This window comes from Gracilinanus agilis, chromosome 3 (assembly GCF_016433145.1).
Source record: "Gracilinanus agilis isolate LMUSP501 chromosome 3, AgileGrace, whole genome shotgun sequence".
NCBI lineage: Eukaryota > Metazoa > Chordata > Mammalia > Didelphimorphia > Didelphidae > Gracilinanus > Gracilinanus agilis.
In genome coordinates this window covers 395397823-395423454 of record NC_058132.1, presented here as the reverse complement: position 1 = coordinate 395423454, position 25632 = coordinate 395397823, and the positions used below count along the sequence as shown (strand labels likewise).

Sequence of the window (25632 nt, the reverse complement as noted above, 5' to 3'; positions counted from 1 at the left end):
GCATTTTAGCTTACTTTATTCTCCAAGAAACTGTCAATTGCCCCATGGAATCTGATCCAAAATTGACATTTATGTTCTTAGACACTATTTGAAAATGCAGATATTCTTACTAGATAGCCTAACTTTTTCTCTGAAGACTGATGACATATAACTAACTAGACCTCTTAAACTGATTGTTTTCAAATAGATACTAAATGTGATAGATACAATGTAAAACTTAAATTAGTATTATACCTTTCATTTCTTTTTAAACCACTTCAGCCTCTTTGAATTGTCTTGTCCTCCTTCACAGTATGCTTTTAATAAGACTTACCTCATCTACCCAACTAGATTGTGTCTAATTAACTTCCCTTGTTGGCTGTTAAAAATAACCTTACAAAATCCAGTGGGATGTTATATACCTAGACACATCTTATACACATGCACAATGTACAAACTCTAATTTATAAACATAAATCTAGAAAAAATAGAAGAATTTATCATTTTTGATAACAATAGTACTTTGGGCAAAAAGGTTACTAAATATCTAGCTTTTATACTGACTACATATAATGTTTTGCTCAGCTTTTTCATAGAATTTAAGTATATTTTTAAATATATGTAATATTTTAATAAAATATGTTATATTTTTAATAAAATATATTTAAGTATATGGGTTTTTTACCTCTAATAGGGAATATTTAGATTACTCTAATTAGATGATATAAGAAATTTAGATATTCTATGTATGATCAGCTATCAGTTTTTTCTACTAGAAGAGCTGCAGAAGAGCAAATATATTTGAAATCCACAGATAATCTTTTAACCTCAATTAGTCAGCAATCTCTAACCTCTCAAATTTTCTGTCATTAAAAAGAGAGAACAAGAGAGACTCACACATTGGAACTAAATTGTAAATTGCACATACATTCTAAGTGGAACCTTTCCATTTGTTCTCTGTCTACTTAAACAATCTCTATACTCCTATAGTTAGTACATCCTTCCAAATCATCTCCTAATTTCCTACTTTCCTTATTCCAGACAAGTTACCCTTAACAAAAGCATAGTTCCACTACTACCTCCCCTTTAATTCTCATCATTATCACATTTCTACTTTCCTCCATTTTGCCACCCATTCTTTCATATCCCTTTCACTAAGAAATTCTGCTTCATCCATTCCCACTATTCACCTCATAGTAAATGAAACCTACTTTTACACCTCTGGCTAACATTTATAAGCATTTCCCTTGTCCCACAGGACTTTGAGTTAGTGTAGTCCTTATTCCCCATTACTCTGATGTCATCACTGAAAAATGTTTCCTTTGAAGTTTGTATTCCCCAGTTATACTTCTATTCCAGTTCTTGTTCATGACATTCACTCATTATGCAGGCATCCTCCCAAAGAGAAGAAAATCATCATTCCAGAGGGGAAGTATGATATAATAAAACTTCGCTATTTTGTTTACTACTTATATATATGATTGATTAACTTCCAATTTCTAGCTCTTAGTTTCTTTAACCAAAAGGTGAGATTAGATTAGAGAATCTTTAAAGTCTTTCCAGGGCTTTATTTATTTTCCATAAATTTGGACTATTACACATTTTTTTCTCTTTTCCCTATCCTCATTCACTTGTTTAGTTAATCCTTCTATATCTTGTGCTAACAGTTTCTTAAAATTTTTAGTACTTATGATGTCCATTTTAATTCTGCCCTCCATTAGATATTCATAATCTTGACTTCACCTTTTATTCAATATTGTATTATGACCAAAATCCAAAACTCTGAAACTGAATTTGCCTGGTCACAATTCATTGTCATTTTCTACCTCTTATTCTATTTTCTCTCATTGATATTTTTGTCCCTGAGTCTCTCTATTTTCTGTCTATTAACCCTACTTTTACCATATTTCTTTTCCTATTTAAATCTTATTTCCATAGGTGACTATTTAAATACTCATGCTTCTCCTTTGTTAAATCCATTGCCCCTCTCTTTCTCTTCTGATCTTTTGTCATTTCTCTCCTGCTAATTCCCAGTACTGGTTGACTTTTACTGTCTTCCTTTTTCACTCATATTGTTATTGGAAAACATTGTTGCTGGAATATTGTTGTTGCAAAACATCAAATGTTGCTTACTGGGTTCTTTTAAATTTGTTCTCTTTAAGCAAATTTGGAGTAGTACTGCTGTATAAAAATCATTTTATTCATCTTTTTTTATCCTTTGCACACTACTCACAACAGTTTTCATCACTCAGGCTTCAAATTCAGATAATTTCATTTCCTTCCTTAACAAAAAGTTTGAGACTCTCTGATGATATATGAATTCTCAGTTCTTTTCTTCCTATGATTCTTATGGACTTTTGTTGCTAATTTATTTCCCCATTTGGGGCATTTAGCTCTCATACATTTATCAGAAATGCACCCAACATTCTTCCATTAGATACATCTGTGAAAACTGCTTTAAAGAGATTGAAGTAATTATTCTCCCTATGTAAGTTCTTTATATTAGAGGCTAATGCTCCCACTTGACAGTAAGGACTATTTTCTTCTAACTTCCTAATTCCCTTCAATTTCCCTTCAGTTTTATAAATATTTATTTCACAAATTATTATCAACAAAACAAAATTATATAATTTGGAAGAAGGAACAATTGGCTATCAAGGCTGAATCAAGGCAGGGTGTCATTACCTAGAGAGGAGGTCTTGCAATCCATTATTGTTTGCTTCATCTACAAGGTTCTGAAATACTTTCAATATACTTGAAAAGTGAACCAACTTCATTTACAATGTCACTTTTTAATCCTTATTTTAATTTTTCAGTTTTTCCTTCAAACTAAATTCTTAATACCATGCAAATTATTTCTCGCATCCCTATTGTTGCTGTCTCCCTTGGGGTACTTGAAGCTTTAGCCCTGTCTACAAAAAAAAGCTATTTCCTAGGAAGACATAAAGTAAATTTCAGCTTTCATAGTATTGCTCAATATGTAGGGAACTGGATCTGACTAAGCATATAGAACCTCTACATGGAGAGATCCTCAAAGAAGTTAGTGGCCTCAGCTAGACTCCTCTTTGATCATTGTGATGCTGTCTCATAATCTCTCAGCTGAAATTGCTAATTGCTCTTGCAGATTTACCTCATTTTTGACCCATCATTCACATAAAACTTATGCCTCTCAGATCTTGGCTGTTCCTCATTCTTTGGAGAAGTTCCATATTAAAGAATTGGTGTTTTTGGTAGTACTAGGAATATAGCTAATTTTTAGCGATGTGAGAATTATGCATTTCAGAAGAGAGAAGTTGGCTCCATGCCCCTGAATTGGTAGAACCTTTTACCACCAATATTTAGCTAATTCAAAATGATGAAGGCTTTTAGAAGGAGTCAAATCTGCCTTTACAAAGTGTTCTTTTCAGGAGAATGAATGGCAGCACCTTTCATGGCAGTAGCCCTTTGAGGGAGATTAATTAGGTAAGATTAACAATTTGTACTATAGCTTAAAATCTGAGTATTTCCAGCTAAATTCAATAACTTGATGTAGGTTATTTCCTCTACTTCACATCTTTAATTGTCGTTGGTAATTTATTATTTTGCCTCTTGATTCAATTCTGTTTCTCCAACATTGGATCCTTTTGCTTATTTGATGAGGAATAACGTTAACTGTTACATGGATTCATTTCTTGTCTCTTTCTATTTCCAAACTTTGTCTCAACAGAACAGACATTAATCTTCTTTACTGTATTGTATACATATGACCTCTTTCCTCTGTCACATTTGAGCTCTGTTTGACTATCTTCTAAGCTATTAAAATGTCCCAATGCTTGGCTTCTTCTGATGGCTAGTTGATGAAACCAGATCTCATAGACCTGCACTTGCCCTCATGATGCTTTGGTTTACATTGTTGAATATTTTTGGCTTCCCCAAGCTTCCCCAACTTCATCCCTGGAGTTGGCAATGTACTTGGGATAGCACTGTATATAATTGAAATTATTCAGTTATTTGGAAAGCTATTTTGAAATACAGATTAATTTATGATAATACATGAGTTGAGACGCAAACATCATAAAATTCCTGTTGTAAGGATGTAATTTGTAGGACTACATGTTGAATCATTCTTAATTGGAACTTTTAATCAAGTTTCTATTATTATATTTGATTTCATTATGTTCCTTTTAATGGAAAAACTTGCTCAATGATGAGTAGTTAAATCAGAAATTAATGAGATTTCTTTGAGAGATGAAAGTTCATCTCAATAATGTTACATTTATTAAGTTCTTACCATATGCCAAGAACTTCACCAAGCTCTGGAGATATAAAGCAAAGGCCAAAATGTATCAAGTGATATTAGAATTAATTCACTTGCAATAATATATCAATATTAAAATAACAATTAAAATATGCTGGTTAGGTAATGTGTGATATAGTTACCTAGTGAATTTTAAAATTTATTTTCTACTTAGTTGTGAAGCAAATTCAGTGAGCACTGAAAGTGTAAATGATGAGGAATATTTTGTCCAAGGAAAGCTATTAAATACATGTAAGTACTTTCAAACTTCTCTTTTTTTTTTCATCTATGCCATACATAAAACCTTTTCTTCTAAAAATTCTAGTATCCTTGAGAAAATGGGAGAAAAAGCTTGGAAAGTTCAAAAAGAACTTATTTTAGGTTACATTAGGTATCTTAAAAATTACAAAAATTTTAGAATCAGAAGTGATGTCTGTAGCCAAATATTCAATGTATACTTGAAGGGAATCATTACTTTTCCATTCCTGTCATTACATTGTATTCTTGAAAACCTCCAATAAGGGGAACTCCACCATCTCTTGAGGAATACTGTTACATTTGAAGCAGTTCAAATTGGGGAATTTTTTTTTTCTTGATATCAAGTCAAAATTTGTCACTTTACAATTTCTATCCATTCTTTCTGGTTCTTTACTCTGAGGTCAAACAGAGTAAGTCTAATTCCTTTGTCCAGATTAAGGCTTTCAAATATTTGAAGACACCAGCTTAGGAAGATAAGAAAAATAAGATTTTATGGCCTACAATCTATCTAGGCAATACTGGATTAACAGAAGAGCAGAATTCAATTTCAGATATAGAATGCACAATATATTATATCTTTATATATTCATGTGGGTTAGTGAATCTCCTTGATTTGTTTTTTTTTCTGTTATGATAAAACTTAAAACCATCACCCTGCCTTCCTGTATGACTTTTGCCCATATACTCATATGAATTCACAATGAAAAATTCACCAATTGTACTAGAATCATTTATTTTTATAGCTTGATATTTTGGGGGTGATTATGAAACACTCAAACCATTCTACAATCATGTGGTTAGCTAATTGTCTTACATTTCTCTGATAGATTTTTTACTTTTTTTCTTTTTTAAAGTTTCTATACTCTGTATGTTTCAGCCTGCTCATACTTACCATGTGATTATCTATTACTCCCTAGTGTGATATTAATTTTTAGTTCTTCACAAACCTATATGCCTTGTCTTGCAGTCATACAAAAAAACTGGTAGAATATTAATATTTAAAAGTATGTCTTTGTTTCTGTGAGAAACTTGAGGCCATTAGAGGAGCTTCATAATTTTCTGAAGTCAAGTCAACTAGTTCTATTCTTCCTGTTTAATTTTGATTTTAATTCCTTGAATTTGTGTCTCAGATATGGATATTGATAGATATATTTTAAAGATTGTATTTTGAACTCTATGTTACAATCTAGACAAAAGACATGTTTAATCTTTTTGTTTTCCCCTGAGTGTACTGTCAAGGCAAACTATTTTGTGTATTTATAGATCTTTTCAAGGAGACTCTGCAATGACATCTGCATGGGTTTTAATAGGCATCCCAACACATTAGAAAGATTGGTTCTGGTGTCAAAGATCCTTGTTTCAAATCCAAACTCTGAGTATACCCTTGAGCAAATTACTTAATCTCTCAGTCAATTTCCTCATTTTTAAAATGAATGTATTGTACTAAACACAGGAAAGGGTGTCTATTAGATGGACTCTGAAGTAATACTAACTCTATTTCTATAATTCTATGATCCACAAACAGAATCTTATGAAAGAATTCACTATCTATAGATGATCTTTCATCAACAAGGATCCTCCTCCATAATGATCACATACATTTTTTGGTAAATGTACATCTTGCTGTTTTTTGCCCTGACAAAAGTTTATAATTACATGGCCATTAAAATTAATTTCTCATTATTTCTTTCAAGAAACTTTGGAGATATTCTTAGGAAATATGTTAGAAAAAAATTTTAATGTGATGCTTTGAACTAGCAATCAAATGCTTTAAAATATGAAATCAATATACAGAACAAAACGTGAGAATTTATACATAGATAGATTAGAAAGAGGGGATTGCATATGAATTATAAATCTTTAAAATACAGCTTGAATATTTTAAAAACTATATGTTAACATAGTAGCCCAAACACTACTTTACTTGGAGTTCTTTCCCAAACTCCCTCTCCTATTCTTTGTATTTTAATATGTTTTATTCATGTTCCTTTCTTGTCTTGCTGTATTTTTCCCTGGTCAAACTACAGCTAGGGTGTTATTACTATATTTGGGTTCTATATCTTAGGATGATAATGGCAAACAAAAGTTCAGTCACAGAAGGATGTTCAGGATGTTGAAGAGCCTACATGATCAATATCATCAAATATTTGAAGGACCATCATGTGGAGTAGAGATTTGACTTATTCCATTTGTCCCAGAAAGCAGAAATAGGAAAATAAGTTTTGGTTCTGTCTAAACAACTATTTAACACATAAGTTTGATTTCATGTAAAGAAGAAATGTCTAATAATTAGAATTATGTAAAAGTGAAATGGGATTTTTGAGGATAAAATTAGCTATTCATCTCTGAAGGAATTTAGGTATAGGATGAATAACACCTTATTATAAATGTTGTAAAGGAATTTGGGTATGGATTACTCGAGAGCATCCTTTGTAACTTCCAACTCTGAGATTTTATAATTTTTCTTGAATCACTATGACTGAAAGTAACCATTAACTGGTGGTCACTGGTAATCCTCTACAAAAGTTTGGAACCTGTCTGATCCTTGGGTGATAGATACAAAATTCATCTTCAGGTAAATATTCAAAGCTCTATGACTTTTGCAGGACTGATTAGACTTATTGTTCTGCTGACAATTGCTTTTCTGGAACCTTGGAAAATTTTAATGATTTTATAAGGTATAAGAGGAGATTTTAGTGGAGCCTACAGGCATATATCTGCTTAAATTTGAAATATTATTAAACCTTCAGCTTATAAAATATGCAAAGAGTTATAGTTTCAAAGAGGGAGAGTAATTTTTTTTAATAGGGAGTACACTGTTTCAAAAATAAAACTTCATCTATAATTGGCATTTAAGGGTAGTATGCAAGCACACAATTATTTTGTCTTTTCCTTTTTGAAATATTGCCATCTTCACTCATAAACACAAAAAATCAAATATATGACTATTAGCTACTATTTCTTTTTTTAATTTTACTCATTAAATATTGTATAAACACATTTATTTAATATACATTTAGAGCAATGTAGAAATGTAGAGGGAACATATATGTACCTTATATAATTTAGTAGAATATCTGGAAAATATTACACATATATGTAAAAGATAAATTCATATTTTGTATCTATCAAAATATTTTCTTTCTAGTAAGGGAATTTTATGGCTAATACTTTTGGATAGATTATTTGCTAAAATGAAAACATCAGCTAAATGAATTTGTCATCATTTTCAAATATGAATTTTTATACAGAAGATATATATATTTTTTTAAACCCTTGTACTTCGGTGTATTGTCTCATAGGTGGAAGAGTGGCAAGGGTGGACAATGGGGGTCAAGTGACCTGCCCAGGGTCACACAGCTGGGAAGTGGCTGAGGCCGGGTTTGAACCTAGGACCTCCTATCTCTAGGCCTGACTCTCACTCCACTGAGCTACCCAGCTGCCCCCGAGAAGATATTTTTTAAAAGCTAGGTTAAACTGTACACATAAATGATAAATAATATGGTGTGCTAATACATAAAATTTGGGGGGAACCCAAGAGAAACTTAAATGCTAGTTGAAATATAATTAATATATTATCAATATAATTATATATCCTTGAATGTTTATATATATGAAAATATATATACATAAAAAATCTCAATATATTTTTGTTGATAGATTTTATCTTGATATTCTAGTCAATTTCTAAACATAGAACTTCCTTTCCTAATAGGATTCAGAGGAAGGGGAGAAAGGAATAAGCATTTTTGTTATGCCTAATAGGCATCAAGCATTGTGAAAAACATTTTACAAATATTATCCCATTTTATTCTCATAAGAACCTTGTGAGGTACATGCCATTATTTATCCCCATTTTATAGTTATAGAAACTGAGGTGAGCAGAAGTTATGATATTCCCAGAATCACATTTTACTAAGTGTCTGAGATAGGATTTGAATTCAGGTTTTCTTAGCTCAAGGCCCAACATTATTTACTGCATGACCTAGCAGTATCTTTGCATTGTAATACAGTGAAATGCGGTTCAAATCCCATCTTTGATGTTCTGTGTACTTGACAAGGCTCAAACCTCATGAGTAGGTTTCAGTTTTCTCATTTCTTAAAAAAGAGGGGTTTGGACAAGACTTCATATGAGAACTCTTGCTAATAGTTATTGTTAGTGATAGTATATAATACTTTCTATTTTTGTATTCCACAAGGTATTACCAGAAAGGAGTATATGTTTTAACTTTTATAATCTAGAACCAACATGTCCATGTAATTTGACCTTTTTTGTTACCCTCTAACTGTTCTTATTTCTATTCTTATAGTCATTGTCTATATCCCTCAAGTACCCTTATTTTAATGAATTGGAGAATATCATATGTAAAAAACAACAAACCTCTTTTAAATTTTGTTCGGCAGCAATTAAATCCAGTTTCATGAAAGAATTCTTCTGTCAAGTGAACTCTCTCTTTTTAGATGCTAAAGAATCTTCAAGTTTAAATCTTCATTTTCTTCCTTTTGATCTATATAAGCGATATTGTGTTATCATATTCACCAATAAGCAGGTAAGACTCAAATTGCAGTTTTTATTTTCACTTTTTTTCCCTGACAGCTATCTGAACAATTTATGTAGCTGGTTGTTAAGACTAGGAATAATAGTCTTAACAGATTAAATTAATTTAATCTTAAATTAATAACTTAATTAAGTTCCTAATAGTCTTCTGTTTCCAACTTCCTTTAAATGTGTCTTAAAATAAAAGTTGTCCATTAGTAAATAAATGTTTTCTTAAGTGCCTACTATGGGCCAGACACTCTGCTAAGCACTGGGAGTACAAATATGAAAAAAAAACCCTCAAAGGGTTTCAATCTTATAGAGGAAGACTACACACCAAAGGAAGCTCAAAATGTTTAGTGAGGAGAAGAAGAAAAGGTACTCTGTGACGGAGTCCCATACAAATCAGTAAGACCCAAGTTCAAATAGGACCTCAGACACTTACTCACTGTGTAAGCCTGGGCAAATCACTTAACCTGTTAGCCTCAGTTTCCTCAACTTTAAATGGAGACTTTGAGAGGATCCTTTGTTCTTCCTTCTAGTCTTCCCATCAAAGGGCCAGAAGGTACTAGGATAGTGGGCAATAGGCATAATTATCAAAATTGATACATTTTCATAGAATGATGAGGTTCCTGATGATAAGAATTCTTTGGGGTATAATAGAATCTAGCCCAAAGGAAATCATTGGAAATAGAAAAATTTAGACCGCTCTAACAACTTCCTCCCAGTTAGCTGCAGCACGTAACCAGCACTTGAGCAAAATGTCTTTTTTCAGTCCTGAGATACATGAATTCAAAATTAGAGGCAGTTAGCCATATAAAGTACTCTCTATATAGTCATATATACAGCTCTAGTTAAAAGATCTAACAACATAAACACTTACTGTGCAAAAGAGATTGTGCTAGATCGAAGGCTAAAAAAGGCAAAAAATGAAGTAGTTCTTGCCCTCAAGGACCTTACCTTTTATTGAGAAGACAAAAAAATATTTGTGGTATAGGAAAAGGCAATTTCAAAGAGGGAGAGAATCCTAATAGCTGAGCTGCTAGTGGCAGCACAATGGATAGAATACTGCGCTGGAGTGAGAAGGATCTGAGTTCAGGTTTGACTTTAGATAATAAGTAATTGTATGACCAACCATGGACAACTCAATTAATCTCTAACTCAGTTTCCTTAACTCTAAAACTGGAACTATAATGACATCTATCTCACAGGACCGTTGTAAGAATCAAATGAGATAATATTTGAAAAGTGCTAAGCAGAATTTATGGATGTATATATATATAATATATGCATGCATATGCATATATTATATATAATAGATGCTATATAAATAATATCTATTATCATCATTATTGTTACCTAAGCTTATGTGGGGGTAAACAGGAATTCTACTTAAACCTCTGATACCAATTCACCATACATTGGATCTTTTATTTCTCAGATAGTAAAGAAGCTTGCCAAACATATGAAAGAGTCAGTCCCATCTTTTTCTAAGGGCTAAGCGCTCAGCTAATCCTAACACAATTAGACATAGAATTAGAAAACAATGTAAACTATATTTTCCTTGATTTTTAAATTTTAATAATTTTGAGTTGCATTTGCATAGGAAATCACTTTTGTACTGTGAAATGGAACAAGGAGTTGTCTGAGTGTACAATCATATCAAATAACTAAAATTTAATTGTTCTTAGTTCAATATTTCATATAAATAAACATGATTTTAAATGTTTATTCAGTGTTCCTGTTTGCAAAAATGTTAGAAAATCCAACCAATTTTAATAATTACTCATAAGTCATATCCTTCTAATAGAATATTGTTCAGAGTAATTATAATTATATATGGGAAATACCTGTTAATTTAAGTATTAAATTATGTTGCTAAACATCCTGAAACAGTGCAATTATATGCTCAAGTAAATAATCAAATGTTCAAACCCCCCATCTAGTTTGCCTCTGAATTTATTTAAATCTGTGATAGCTGTACTGTTTTAAGTACCACCTGTTGAGAACAGTAAAACAACTAATGTTCCATTTGCTATTTTTCCCCCTGAGTAAAACAGCAGATTTTTCTGTTAATATCATTGTCATTGGCAGGCTATATTTCCATTTTTCTGCTGTTTCTAAAATGAAATTAAATGCAAAAATTTTGAGGGAAATAAAAGGCAAAAGCATTAGTGAAACATTGGACCATATTCAAATACTGAAATGAATCTAGGTTTTCATTGACTGATCTCTAAGCTGCACTTCAACCTTTCTCTATCATGCTTCAGAAACTTGTTCATCCTGGAAGTTTACTCCAGCCCTGAAAAATCACACCATGGAAGTCACTTCTGTCACTGGAGCCTCATCCATTAATTGAATGGCTCCTCCTAGAACCTGCATTTAAGGAGGGCTTTCAGCAGCCAAGTCTCCTTCCTCCCTATGTCTTGGTGCTGGATACCTTTCTCATCATCTTCCCTCCCACCTTAAGCTATCAACTCCTTTCATGTGTTGTCTTCCTCCATTAGAATATAAGCTCCTTGAAGGCATAGACTATTTTTCTTCCTGCTTCAATTTGTACTCACAGTGTCTCTCTCATAGAAAGCAACAAAGGCTTTGTGGACTCACTAACTGGACATTCCATCAAGAGTTGGATCACAACCTACTAGGTCTGTCTCTATCACTATGATTCTTGCCCAAGTCTTTTCCTAGAACATTTTTGAGTTTCTTTCAGAAGATGACTAGAAGATACTTTCCAGCTTTTCCTTGCTTTCTGGATCTAATGCAAATTCTTGTTTTAATATGTCTGTACAGTTTTCTTTCATGATTTCCTAAAATGTAATATCCTGGTTTGTATTTGGTCATTGCTTTCAGGCAATGCAAAGATTCTTAAATTTTCTTTCCTTAATCTGTTTTCCAGGTCACTTTGTTTTCCAGGTAATATTTTCCCCTACTTTTTTCTTTTTAATTAAAATAATATTTGATATTTAATGGGGTCACTAATTTCTGTTTAGCAGATTCTATCCTTGAGAGGGCTTCATCTTTAGGTCTCAGTCTTGTGTCCCAGGACAGAATGTTACAGAACTCATAGTACTAGGGTTGTCTTGGTCTGAGCAAAGTAGAACTAAGGACTGTGGCAATAGGCTAGTTGCTGATCACTGACCTCTGGTCACCACCTGCTACTTCTTTCAGAGATATCCAATCTAGGACTTTCTATGGGAAGTGAGCCCTCTTCTCTTTCTGCTTCAGAACACAAAAGCTTTTTAGCTATAGGTGTCCCGCTCAGGTTATACTAGGAGACTACCTTGTGTTGACTTTGCCTTTGCTAGAAGAGGCTCCCCTTCCAATTACCTATGGACTTTTGATTGACTTTTTGAATAATTCTAGGATAGAAGGAATCACTTCCTGTAGTTTTTCACTGAACTTCTTGATCGTTCTTTGGTCTTATGGGAATTTCAGAGCTTTTCTGGAGTAGTTATATGGGTAGAGTATTTCCCATTCTGGAAGTCATTTTGATAGAAACTGCCAGGAAGTTAATTGTTTTTGCCTTTAGGGGCTTTGATGACTCATGAGGACACTTAGAGTACAATACCAACTTTTAAATGATACATTTTGATTTCTGAGGGAAATTTGGGTCCATTAAAGAATCTTTGCAGTTTCTCAAAAGAAATTCAGCCTTTTTGAATTCTTTCCCCCACAATTCTACAACTTGTTCATTTGCACTGAATGAAATCTCTGTTTCTCTGTGTCTCTGTCTTTCTGTTAATGGACAAGCTTTATAGAATGTTGTATCCTAGACAAAAATATTCTTTTTTTCCATTTAGGTTTTCCAATGTGATTTATTACGTCATACTCTTTTGAGTTCTTATAGATCTCTTCTGCAAGGCTACAATATTCTGATGTTTGAAGCAACTAGCATGGTGTCATCTTCAATTTGGAACATATGAAGGATCAGTAGAAAGTGCATCCCTCTATTTCCTTTTTTTTTTTAAAACCTTTACATACTGTTGTATGTAAGGCAAATGAGTGGTAATGCTTAGGCAGTGGGGGTTGCTACTTGCCCTGGGTCACACAGCTATGAAGTATCTGAGGTCAGATTTGAACCCAGGGCCTCCTGTGTATAAGTGTGACTCTCAATACACTGAGCTACCCAGGTGTCCCCCACATCCCTGTATTGTTAAAGGACTTAAACCTGATTAAAATACAATCAGAACTTTTTAACACAATAAAGAAAATAAAACAAAACATTACATTTTAAGATTGTCAGAATGTGTCCCACAGGAATCCTGACATATGGATTTAGTGACCTCATTTCTATTTGAGTTCAATGCCAGTGGTCAACAGAATGAGATCTCTCTAAATGGATTTTTTTAATTAAAAAAATGTGATTTGGTAGAGGGAAAGACCACTTGGCTCTTTTCCAGTAAGGTTTCTCATATTTATATATCAAAATCATTCAAGATTCCATTAATAGATACAAATATATAAAAATAGAGGTAATCTTATTCAAAAACCACTGACTCTGGAGTCATAGTATATGGTTAAAATCATGGCTTTGAAATTACTAACCTATGTGAGCTTAGGCAAGTCACTTTCATTTAACTTCCCTTAGATTCAGTTTCAATTATATCATGAGGAGGTTAACCTAGATATCCTCTGAGGTCCTTTCCATTTCTACATATCTATTTACCTACCTATCTGTCTATCTATCTATCTATCTATCTATCTATCTATCTATATACATACATACATACAAATGATATTCATTTATGTAATATATGCGTAAGATAGGGAGATATGTTTGCCAAAGGGATTTTTTTTGTAGGGGGAGTGTCTGAAATATTATTCACAATGATACTGTTAATCCATTTTGAACTTTTAGAATAAGTATATGGTTTAGAATATGTATAACAGTGCTACATTTGCTAGGTGTTAATGATATGTCATAATGTCATTACTGATATTTTCCCCAATTTATAATGATCTTTCTTCACTTATATCTCACATAGTTCTTTGTGTTCACCATTATTTTGAAGTTCCTCTGCTTGTGTCTCTGTCATACATACTTATTAAAATATGAGGTAAACTTTTCCATTTTCACACACTAGACATTTACTAAATGTTTTTATATTTACATTTATTTTATATATTATGTATTTATACATATATTAATAAATAAAATACATAAATATTTTATATTTATATTTATAAAATCCTTCCTTTGATTATTCTGAGGATATTACGTACTGCCAACTGGGAGTTAAATGGTCAATATAGTTACTACATTAGTCAGTCTCAGGCTACAGACATAACACACAGTACTACTATATACACTCCATTGGAATAAAAAGAACAGGAAAAATCTTCAGAAAGACCTTGTGATGAGAGAGACAAAAACATATTAATAAAAACATGATACCTCACAGAGAGAAGATGTAAGATTTTCATCTTTAATGAGAAATGAATATGAATAAGCAAAATCATTGCCAATTTCTATAGCATAAAATAGCTAAATGTAATTAGGGATGAGCTTTTATTGGGAAAGGGAATGGAATAATCACAAGAGAGATTTGAGTGTTTGTATGGGCTGAGGATCAAAATAAATAATGTTTTCATGGCCAGAGGTTTTCTTTGGGATCTTCCTTTTAAATATTGTTACTCAGGGGGCAGCTGGGTAGCTCAGTGGATTGAGAGCCAGACCTAGAGATAGGAGGTCCTAGGTTCAAATCCAGCCTCAGACACTTCCCATTTGCGTGACCCTGGGCAAGTCACTTGATCCCCATTGCCTACCCTTACCACTCTTCTGCCTTGGAGCAAATACATAGTATTGACTCCAAGACGGAAGGTAAGGGTTTAAAAAAACAAACAAATAAATATTGTTACTCACATCATCTGTAAAATGAAGGGTTGGACTAAATGATCTTTAAGATCTTTTCCTAATCTAATGCTCTATGAGTCTATAATTTTAAATACCTTTATAGAAAAATAATATTTCTACATTTAAGGTGATGATATTTTCAATATGACTCAAAATAAGCCAAACTACTAAAATAATGAATACTTATTGATAGTGGTATGGGGAAAAACAAAACCTTTTTTTAAAAAGGTCAATTTAAATATGCCCAGGATAAATCAAAATTTATATCTAAATTAATATTATAATTAATTACAAACCCCTTGTTACCCCTATGTAAGGAAATCCCTCCCGACATAAGGGTCTGCCAAACTTTATGGCCCTCAATATTTTTTCTCGTTCAATTTTCCTCACCTAGAAGGTAACTTGGAACTCCCGTATATGGCCTTTCCTCCAAAGTGACCACCAACTCTTCTTACAAGTGCTTAGCCTTACAAAGCATTAAAATATCATTTTAGTTAAACAGAGAAGAACCCAGAAATGACTCATACTTGAGATTATTAAATATTGAGAATCCCCTCTGTTTTTTCCTAATGGAAAGTGATAGAGTCCCCATGGATCAACTGTGATTCAGTCAAAACATGACAAAAAGCATTTAAGACCCTAGCAAGTGTCAGGCCATTGTGCCAGGCAAGAGAAAGACAACAACAATCCCTGCCTCCAAGGAGTTCACAATTTAATTATTTTGTAGGCACTAAATGCACACACACACACACACACACACACACACACACACACACACACACACACACAAAGTGCCTCCCAAATTACATACACACACAAGTGTGTGTGTGTAATTTGAGAGTCTCTGGCTTTTGCACTTTCTCCAGAAATATTTGGAGAAATATTTTGAGCATGTGTACAGTGCTACTGTGGGAAAATAATGCAGGAGTCTTAGGTAATAGTTATGGCTCTTTAAAAAATACTTAAAAAAATAAAAAATATTTTCTCCCCCTGCATTCCACAGTTTCTACTTCCCACTCCTGAATAAGTTAATATGAATCTTATCTTCTGATTTCTCTACCTCATCATCCAGAAAGGCACTGCTTAACTCAGCATCTCACATCAATTCTTGGAGGCTGTAAGGGCTTTTTACTTCTATCCCTGGATTATTTTCCTATGCTCCACATTCTTTTGTGGCAACAGGTCTACTTGAATATTTCTTCTACAACGAAAAGGAGAGAAAGGAAAAAGAGATGAGACCAGTGGCTCTTCCAAGTTTAGGTGTCTATGACATATTAACGGAGGAATTACTCTCCCTATTGCTTTCTGCTATGATTTTGTCTCCTGTTAACTGATAGCCAATTCCTTTTTCTGCCAATTGAGTCAACTTCTCTGGATGAGTGTTGCTATGATTCTTAAATTTGTGTGACTCCAGAGGATCTTCTATTCCAACCCAAATCTGAGAGTAGCAAAGGGTTGATCATACAAGTCAATTTTGGTATAATTAGTCCAGTTTGAAAAATTACAGAATATCCTCTCAGAATGAGAGAAGTGATATTCACTGGAGCTAAGTATCCTTTGAAATGAGCTACGCTGGTGCCCCACCATCAGAGTGTTTACAATATAATTTTGTTAGGGCTTTTTGATTCCTTTGTTTTTTTTTAACTATCTCTTCTTTTGAAACTTAAATTAACATTCAGATATACCTCTATTTCAGATTGGAGAATTTATATACATTGTGGAAGGAACAAGTACTGTTCCTTTGCCTTCTAGATTCCTCCCAATAAATAATCCATGTATTTTGAATTATGGCCACCCTCCTGATGAAGGTAGAGTAAACAAAACATAATATTTTTAAGACTAATGCTTAGAGACAAGATGAACATATTTCTTTATTTTATTTTATTTTTTATAACCTTTACCTTCTATCTTAGAATGAATAGTGTGTATTGGTTCCAAGGCAGAAGAGTGGTAAGGGCTAGATAATGGGAGTTAAGTGACTTGCCCAGGATCACAAAGCTAGGAAGGATCTTAAACCAAATTTGAACCTATGATCTCCCATCTCCCAGCATAGTTCTCAATCCACTGAGGCACCTAACTGTCCCTCCATATCTTCTTATGATGTAACAACAGCCCTTCAAATCAAGACTTTATCACGTGGATTTGTTTTAGGAGACTTGATTTGAACCATAATAAATCAGAATCTATATAATAATTATAGTTTATATTAAAATGTTATTTTAATTACAGTTATTAATTATATATCAAAGTTATTAGCTTAGATAAAGCTTTGTACAAATTGAATTTATTCCTCCCAATATTGGGAGGTAGGCAAATTATTATTATTTTAATTTCAAAGATAAGTAAATGAAGTAAGAGAAGTAAAGTGATACTCTCAAGGACACAAAGCTAGTGAAGAAGAGGACTGAATTTGGTCCCTATATTCTGAGCCCAAATGCATGCTACTCATGATGAGCAATGGACATAATGCAATTGAATTATATAAAGAAAATGATGCCAATAGTAAACCTTTAGAAAAACTCAATACATTCTGTGTTTGCAGGTTAAAATCTCCTTGAAAATGAAGTTTTTGTAGTATAAAATAAAAATCAAATACTATATGCATCATATGTGAATTATCTTGGGTACCATTTAATTTTTTTAATTGAGGCTTTTTTATAAGCTCTGCAGAACTTTTATCTTTTTATCTTTATTTTAGTTATGAAGGCCTCGATCAGTTTTTTTTTTCCCTCTGGATTTTCCAAGGTTGAGTTAAAAAATAAAACTCAACATCCAGAATATTTTATTGACTAGGATACCTTATTTCCAAAGCACACTGCATAACATAGTATTTATCTAGAATTTAAAATCTTTTTTCTCTTCTCTCGCATATACTTTCTAGGCGAGTCACCCAATGGACAGGCATAAAGTCTTATTCTGAGACAATTAGAGTAGGTTGATGACTATTGACATTTCTGACTTGGAATAATTCTGTTAATAAGATAAAAAAATAATTATAAAGTACATTATAATTTGTAAGGATATTCTTTTTATATGTTTATCCCTTTCTATTTTTCTTTATATTCAATATGAGTACAATGACTAGTGAGACTCTCAATTTGAATACTAATGAATATTAAATTACCAGGATGTAATTGAATGTTAAATGACAAGGAACATTTTCTTTATTGTGAGGGTTTTTTTTTTGGTAAATCAATATATATTGTAAATATGACATGAATATTTATTTAATAAAGTTATCTTAAACTTTGCAATTATTTAAGTGAAAGTTGATAAAATACAAAATAAGTGAACACAGTTATCTATTCCTGTTTCTAACTCTCTTAATTAATAAGGTCAATGATATTTCAATAGGAATTGTTGAGTTTTTTTTTTTTTTCATTTTAGACTTAAGCAAGGATGACCCAGTTCTACATTTGAAATGTGATCTTAATAATATTTTGGAATTGGAACTCAAAGTGCCAGTGGTTAATAATGCCAAGGCAGATGCCCTAGCTTTTGCAGCACACCAGCAGATGTCATCTCTTGAGTATGAACGAAGGAAAATCACGGGAACGCTCAACAGTAGCAGTGTACGAGCTGCAATTGCTCTCTTAGGACTAACAAAACTTGAGGTAGGAGTTGAAGAAAATCTGCCACAATTGATTTTTTTTTTGCATTAGGTAGCTTTGGCTGGTTAGTTAACAATTAATAAAAAGAAAATGCTGTATGCAGACAAACTACAAAAATACACTTATATTTTCCTAAATAGCAAACTTACTTGTCATTGCATTTTTAATGAGCTCAATTAAACTGATGATAAAATTTGAGAAATAAATATTATAATCTTGCTTTAATCTAAGATCACACTTTTTAGCTTTAATATTTGATTTTTTCTTCCACTAAAGTTTTCTTCAATCATCAGCATGTACTACAGATACCTGACTCATGCTTTATTTTATAAATACCTATAATATTAGTGTTTAAACTGAAAAAAATAGGGACAAACTGGGTTCCAGACAGGGAATCACACAGACTGGGGGACACTCCCACACCACTCCAGGGAAAGGACTGACCGGTTAACACAGAATAAACCACACAGGGAGTTGAGGAATGGGGAATGACATTTTGTCAGTTAAACTGCTCTCCTAACAGCCAGGGATACCAGTGTTGTTAATATAACTCCAATATTGGGATCTTGCTGGTTTGGAGAAGACACAGGAAGTATAAATTAACTGATTTTATTGTTGGTAACTTTGGGAAAGTGGGTGAGAGGGTTTCTACCTCTAAGGGATAGCCTACTAAGGTATAGACAGCTCTTTCTAAACTGAAGAGGGCAGAAGTATTGGGGTTCTCACTGTGCTGCTACAAGATGCTCTAAGATGATACAGGAACCAGGATCAATCCTTGCATATCCAATTAAGTCCAAAAGAAAAGCACTAGGGAGTATAGTTTTTTTTCTACCAGCTGTCCACAAGCAGTAGATTTGAACCTTATCTCTACCTAGGTTGAGTTAGTTGCTTGATGGTCTCTTCTCTCAAGTCTTCTATAAATCCCAATCTTCTCAGCTCCTTAGATTTCAGGCAAGCTGGACCACACAACACACCCTCCTTCACTCAGCTTGGCCAAGAAACTCTCCTTTTTCAAACCTCTGGCTTCATTTCATTCATGGAATGTCCATGCATTAAGTCCAGAGCTTCCTCCAAGCTATCAGTTCTCTGTCTTACCTTAAGTCTATATCTATATCTATAATTTCCCTATAACAAGACACACTGTGCAGGTGATCCTAGGTTGTTTGATTTTTTTTAAACCCTTACCTTCCATCTTAGAATCAATACTATGTATTGGTTCTAAAGCAGAAGAATGGTAAGGGCTAGGCAATGAGGGTTGAGTGACTTGTCCAGGGTCCTACAAGCTAGGCATTGCCTTAGGCCAAATTTGAACCTAGGAACTTCCATCTCTATGCCTGGTTCTCAATATGCTGAGCCACCCAGCTATCCCCAAGGGTGATCCTAGGTTTTTTTTTTTTTTTTTTTTTTTTTTGTTTTGTTTTGTTTTGTTTTTTGCATTTAAAATTTTATTTTTTAGAAAAAATTTCCATGGTTACATGATACATATTCTTACTTTCCCCTTAACTCCCCTTCCCCCCCCCCACATTGCTGACCCACATTTCCACTGGTTTTAACATGTGTCATCAACCAATACCTATTTCCATATTACTGATAGTTGCACTGGTGTGATCCTTTCAAGTCTACATCCCCAATCATGTCCGCATCAACCCATGTGTTCAAGCAATTGTTTTTCTTCCTTGTTTTTCCTCCCACAGTTCTTCCTCTGAATGTGGGTAGCTTTTCCATAAATCTTTTTTTCCATAAGTTCTTTTCCATAAATCCCTCAGAATTGTCCTGGATCATTGCATTGCTGCCAGTACAGAAGTCCATTACATTCAATTTTACCAGTGTATCAGTCTCTGCATAAGCAGATAGAGATCTTAGGAATAGTATGAATGAAGGAGGGATCAGGGGCCCAAGGCCTAAGCCAGTTAAGTTGGTGAAGGAGGAACACCCACTCCTCTCACAATAGCTATTGATTCAATCAATCCCCCTTCTCTCTCTGACAGGCTTGGTTGCATCAGCCTGTCAGTTGCTTCCTTCCAACAGTTGCTCAGGTTGGGACCCCTTGAGAGGTTAGGTATATGGTTAACCTCACTAGACCCAACCTGGGGTTGGATTAATTGTTAATAGGCTATTGATTGGCTTTGGAAATGTTGGTATCTGACTGTGTATTGATTCTCTTTTCCTAAGGGCTGTGATAGAATAATCACTCAGGAAGGCACTTTTTGGTAAATCACTGTATTAACTATTAATGGGGAAAGGATAACAAGGTAATAGGTTTGGGTATTGGGAACCCTATTGCTATTGTTTGGCTACTAAGCTAATCATTGATCAGGACTGGAGATTGCTAGGCTGGTAATGGCTTGAGGTCTTTACCCTCTCACTAACGCTGACCTGACCTGGCCACAGCTATGTCAGAGGATAGGGAAGGCTATTGATGTAGATGTTGATTGATGATCTGTATATTCTCTCAACTCTACTACCAATAATATTGATGGATCACTAGCTCTCTCTCAGTCAAGCACAGGTTCAGGCCTACCCACTTCTTTTTCTTCCACCCTTTATCTCCCTCTGTCCCAGCTATTGCTCCAAGAGAAGTTTGCTCAATTCTCAGCTCTGAGTTTTGAGACCTCAACTGTTGTTCCTAGGGGGTATTTATAGCGTGGGGCCACCCAACTCCTGCCCCTGGCTCATGGCATCTGGGAACATTCCAAATTCTCAACTGCCACCCCTGTCAGTCAAGGTGGCATCCATCTTATCCTAGATAATGATTTTAACAATACACATTTCAGCATACCACTCTAAGGATCCTTTAATTCAAATTACAGATATAAAGAAAAACTGGAGAAAACTGGGTTTGATAAATGCAAGGAGAGAGTTGAATGGAAAAGAGACAAAGAATCTTATTTTAGAAAAAAACCTGAGAATTTATTTTGGTACCTACTTGAACAGAATTCTCATCTGGAGCCTCTTTCCCAACTGATTTTCTAGCATTTATTTGAATAAGGTCAATGAAGAAAATCTGCCTTGAGGTAGCTTTTGGAGAACTCTAATCACTATAATATTTCACCTTACTCAGAGTCCAAATGTTTTGGCAAATTCCTCTCATTGCTCCTATTCCTGTCTTCTGGGAACAAGCAAAAAAAGTTTTTGTGACTGTAGATTTATACTTGGAATATCTGCCTGGGAGATATCTACTCCAATAAGATCTATCCTACTTCACTAACAAGAGTAAATCCATAAAAGAAGATCCCTGTCTTTAAAACTTCTTAACATAAACACACTTCTTCTCTTCCCCCACCCCCCCACCCCCAATACCTCACAGGAAGTAGGATTTCTATTACTTGTTAAGCATAATCAATTTTTGCCATGATCTAATTTCTCTCAGACTTTTTGGATCTATGATCCGACAAGAATTACCTTCCATTTGAGTCTTCAAACTCTCTAATTCTCTATTGCCTATGAACAGGGTAAGATTTGCTGGATATTAAAACAAAAAATAGACTCTTCTACCATCCCTATCCTCCCTTCTACTTCTCTCAGACCTCTTGAAGCTTTAATCTTTTACTTAATGCCTTCACTTTCTTATTAGCCACTTTCTCCTTCCTAAAATCTCTTGACTTTAAGTCTTTACTACAGGATTGGATTTTTTTTCCTTAAAGAACACCTCTTTAAAGACCTTTTAAGAACATTTCCAAGTTGACAATAAATTTTCAATTCTAATTCCTTACAAATTGTTTTAGGACATCTAATCTACTTAGGGCATGCATCTTGAGGCTATTTCAGCATCTGTCAATTTTTAATGTGCTTGATAAATCATAGGCTCAGTCCTTATCCTCTATGTGAACTTACAATTCAACAAAGTCCTTGCATTAAGGAAAATATGAACAGAAGATTTATTCTCATATGGGGCCTAAAGTGACATGTTAAGTAATGCCTGGCTTGAAGAATAAATTATTGGAAAATAAGAGATTTTATTAAACACAATGCAATATCAACAGCATATAAAATTTTATGATATATAGCTAAAATGTACTCCTAGGTACATTTATATTCCTGAATGTTTATATTACAGATAAAGAAAAAGGAGAAATTAATGAGCCAAGTTTTCAGTTAACAAAATTAGAAAATGAATAAATTAATATGAAAACAATAAATTATAAAGATAAAAGGAGACCAATAACATAAAGCATAAAGTATTATTATATTCATAAATCAAATAATTAATTATTATTAATTAATGTTATTAATATAACAATTAATGTATTGATAAAACAAAAAGGTGGGTTTTCAAAATAAAGAAGAAACTTTATTAAAATAAAAAATTTAGTTTTCAAAAGGAGAAATCAAAATACCATGATTAGAAATATATGCAACAACAAAGAAAAATAAATAAATACAACGTTCAGCAACTATTATGTATAACTGTATGTCATCAAGTCTGAGCATGTGAAGAAAATGAGCAAATAATAACAAAATAGAAAATACCCAGACTGATAAAATAAGAAATAAATAACCAATAGAAAATTTTAGAAGTAGAAATTAAACAATTTCCTAATGAACTCCACAGGACCTACTGGTTTCCAAGAATTCCCATGATTTGACACATGCGATATACTTATTCTTAGACTTTATTTCCTTAGACTTCATTGAAGGATATTCAGAAATAAAAGTTAGCAAGTTCTAAAGCACAAGTTCTTTACCTGGGTCCCTAACCTTTAAAAAATGTTTTTTTTTTTCATAGCTCTTGTTGAGTCATTTCAGTTGTGCTTGACTCATTCTTTCTTTCTTTCTTTCTTTCTTTCTTTCTTTCTTTCTTTCTTTCTTTCTTTCTTTCTTTCTTTCTTTCTTTCTTTCTTTTAAACCCTTAACTTCTGCGTGTTAGCTCTTAGGTGGAGAGTGGTAAGGGTGGGCAATGGGGGTCAAGTGACTTGCCCAGGGTCACATAGCTGGGAAGTGTCTGAGGCCGGATTTGAACCTAGGACCTCCCATCTCTAGGCCTGGCTCTCAATCCACTGAGCTACCCAGCTGCCCCTGTGCTTGACTCTTGATATGACCCCTTTTTTGAGTTTTTGTGGCAAAGATATTGGAGTGATTTATCATGTTCTTCTTGTTTACCATTTTCTTCTTCAGTGATAACTATACTTCAAGGGAATTGGTTTCCTTTATAGTCCTATGAATTTAAAAACATTACATTTGGATGAGCTTCTTAGGCTTCACGTTTACCAAAGGTCTACCAAAACAAAATGTTATGTACCCTTGCAAAACTAGTGGCGTCAAACTTAAATTAAAAACAGTAGCCTCTAACCCATATATAAGGATCCTAATGAGATACATATTGACTTTGAAAATCACAATTTGTATTTTCCTTTTTTAGAAATTATTTTGTCAACACATTAATATCATGTAGCAACTATAGTTTTAACAGGCTTGGATTACACTTGGGAATGTTGTCGTGGGCAGCAGTCCTTCAAGCTTGACTTTCCTTCCCTACATGATCCTAAGCAGCAGAGCAGCTGCTTCTCTTGGTCCTCTTCACTCAAGATACGTACATAAGACAGATCGCCTATTAGAGCCAAAGAATCAGAACTCCTGGGGTCATTTGTGACTTACACAGAGTCTCTAGGTTAGGTAAAGAAACCCTGTGAAATGGTCCATTAGGTATAAGTTAGTGATGGGCAAACTTTTTAAAGAGGGTGCCAAAGGAAAGGAAATGCTCATCTGTCAGTCTGTTTCTAAGGCAACTCTTTCAAAGTTTTATTGTATTGGATCTTACTCACTGTATTTGTCAGATTAGGAATAATGTCTCACGGTCAGATAGAACATTTCAGGGGGCTGCATCAGGCCCACAGGCTGTAGTTTGCCCATCACTGCCCTAAGACTCTGGGTTCAAACAGATAAGGCCTTATCTAAGGCATTGACCTAAAAATGTCATTTTTCATTTTAATTCATTGATCTACCTAGAGAATCCTCCTGGACAATCTCCAGATAGAGTTTATGAATGACTTATGTCAAGATTCCTGTGAGTGTAAGTAAAAAAGATATCTATCTACTCTGCAAGCAATCAACATAGCTATTAGATATAGGTTAGCCACTACTTAACCCCAATTAGGTTGCAGTCTGAGCAGGCTACAAATATACCATAGCTATCACTGTCTTATTCTTGGAACCTATGCCTTTCTCAATGCAACTCAAATTCTCAAGAGTTTTTTTTTTGTTGTCATGTCTCATGGCTGACTCCTATTAAGTTTTCAGGAAAAATGGAAATAGGGGGGTGAATTGTTGTCTAACTAATTATGTATGTATCTTCCATGCATTGTACATGGTTGTACCTATTCTCTACATGTGCATATTCCCATGGCCCATGTGTTTTCTGCATGCTTTTTCTCCTCACTAGTGTCATGATAACCTATGGGAGAATATAACTATACTTACATGAATGTTTCATTTCTTTTGTGAATTTAGGAATTGCTTTAGTTTGTCCATCCCATCTTTCCCTATGCCATACAACCACTCATTCTGTTCTTTGTCTCATTCTACCCCAAATCACCTTTTAATTACCCTTCCCTCTCCCTAACCGTTGCTAAACCAATTGCAATTGACACTATCTTCTTAATTTCTTGCCCCCTGTTCTATCCCCAATCATGCCTTGAAAAACCTAAACCCTTAAGGTATTTCACTTTTGCTTGTGTGCTGCTGAGCAGAACTAGAGAAAGTCACAAAACTATGCACATTAAATCTATTTTACATAATCTCAAATGAGCCCTCACTGCAGAATGGTAGTCCTTGTATCTCTTTCTATTTGATTCTCTATCCCAATCACCAACAAGTGCTTCCATGCTTTCAATTCTAGCTCAAGCTTCCTAAAACACTTCCTATCTTCACTCTCTTTCTTGGGGACCTCTCCTCATACTTCATTGAAAAAAATTGATGGAATTTGTTTTTGTTATTTTTATTTTTTAGAAAAGTTATCATGGTTACATGTTCTTACTTTCCCCTTCAACCCCCGACATCCCCTCCCCTACAGTTTTAACATGTGTCATTGATCGAGACTTATTTCCAAATTGTTGATAGTTGCATAGGAGTGGTAGTTTCAGGTCTACATCCTCAATCATTTCCACCTCAACGCATG

General features: G+C 33.8%; 1 protein-coding gene across 1 annotated transcript in view; it reads left to right on the top strand.

Annotated features, from left to right (window-relative positions):
- Positions 1 to 25632, top strand: part of CFAP47 (cilia and flagella associated protein 47) — an 859036-nt gene that overhangs the window by 373103 nt on the left and 460301 nt on the right. The window contains exons 41-44 of the mRNA XM_044669214.1: positions 4431 to 4507; positions 8918 to 9063; positions 16604 to 16715; positions 18295 to 18521. Of these exons, the coding sequence (XP_044525149.1) occupies positions 4431 to 4507; positions 8918 to 9063; positions 16604 to 16715; positions 18295 to 18521 (562 nt within the window). The remainder of the gene's footprint in view (positions 1 to 4430; positions 4508 to 8917; positions 9064 to 16603; positions 16716 to 18294; positions 18522 to 25632) is intronic.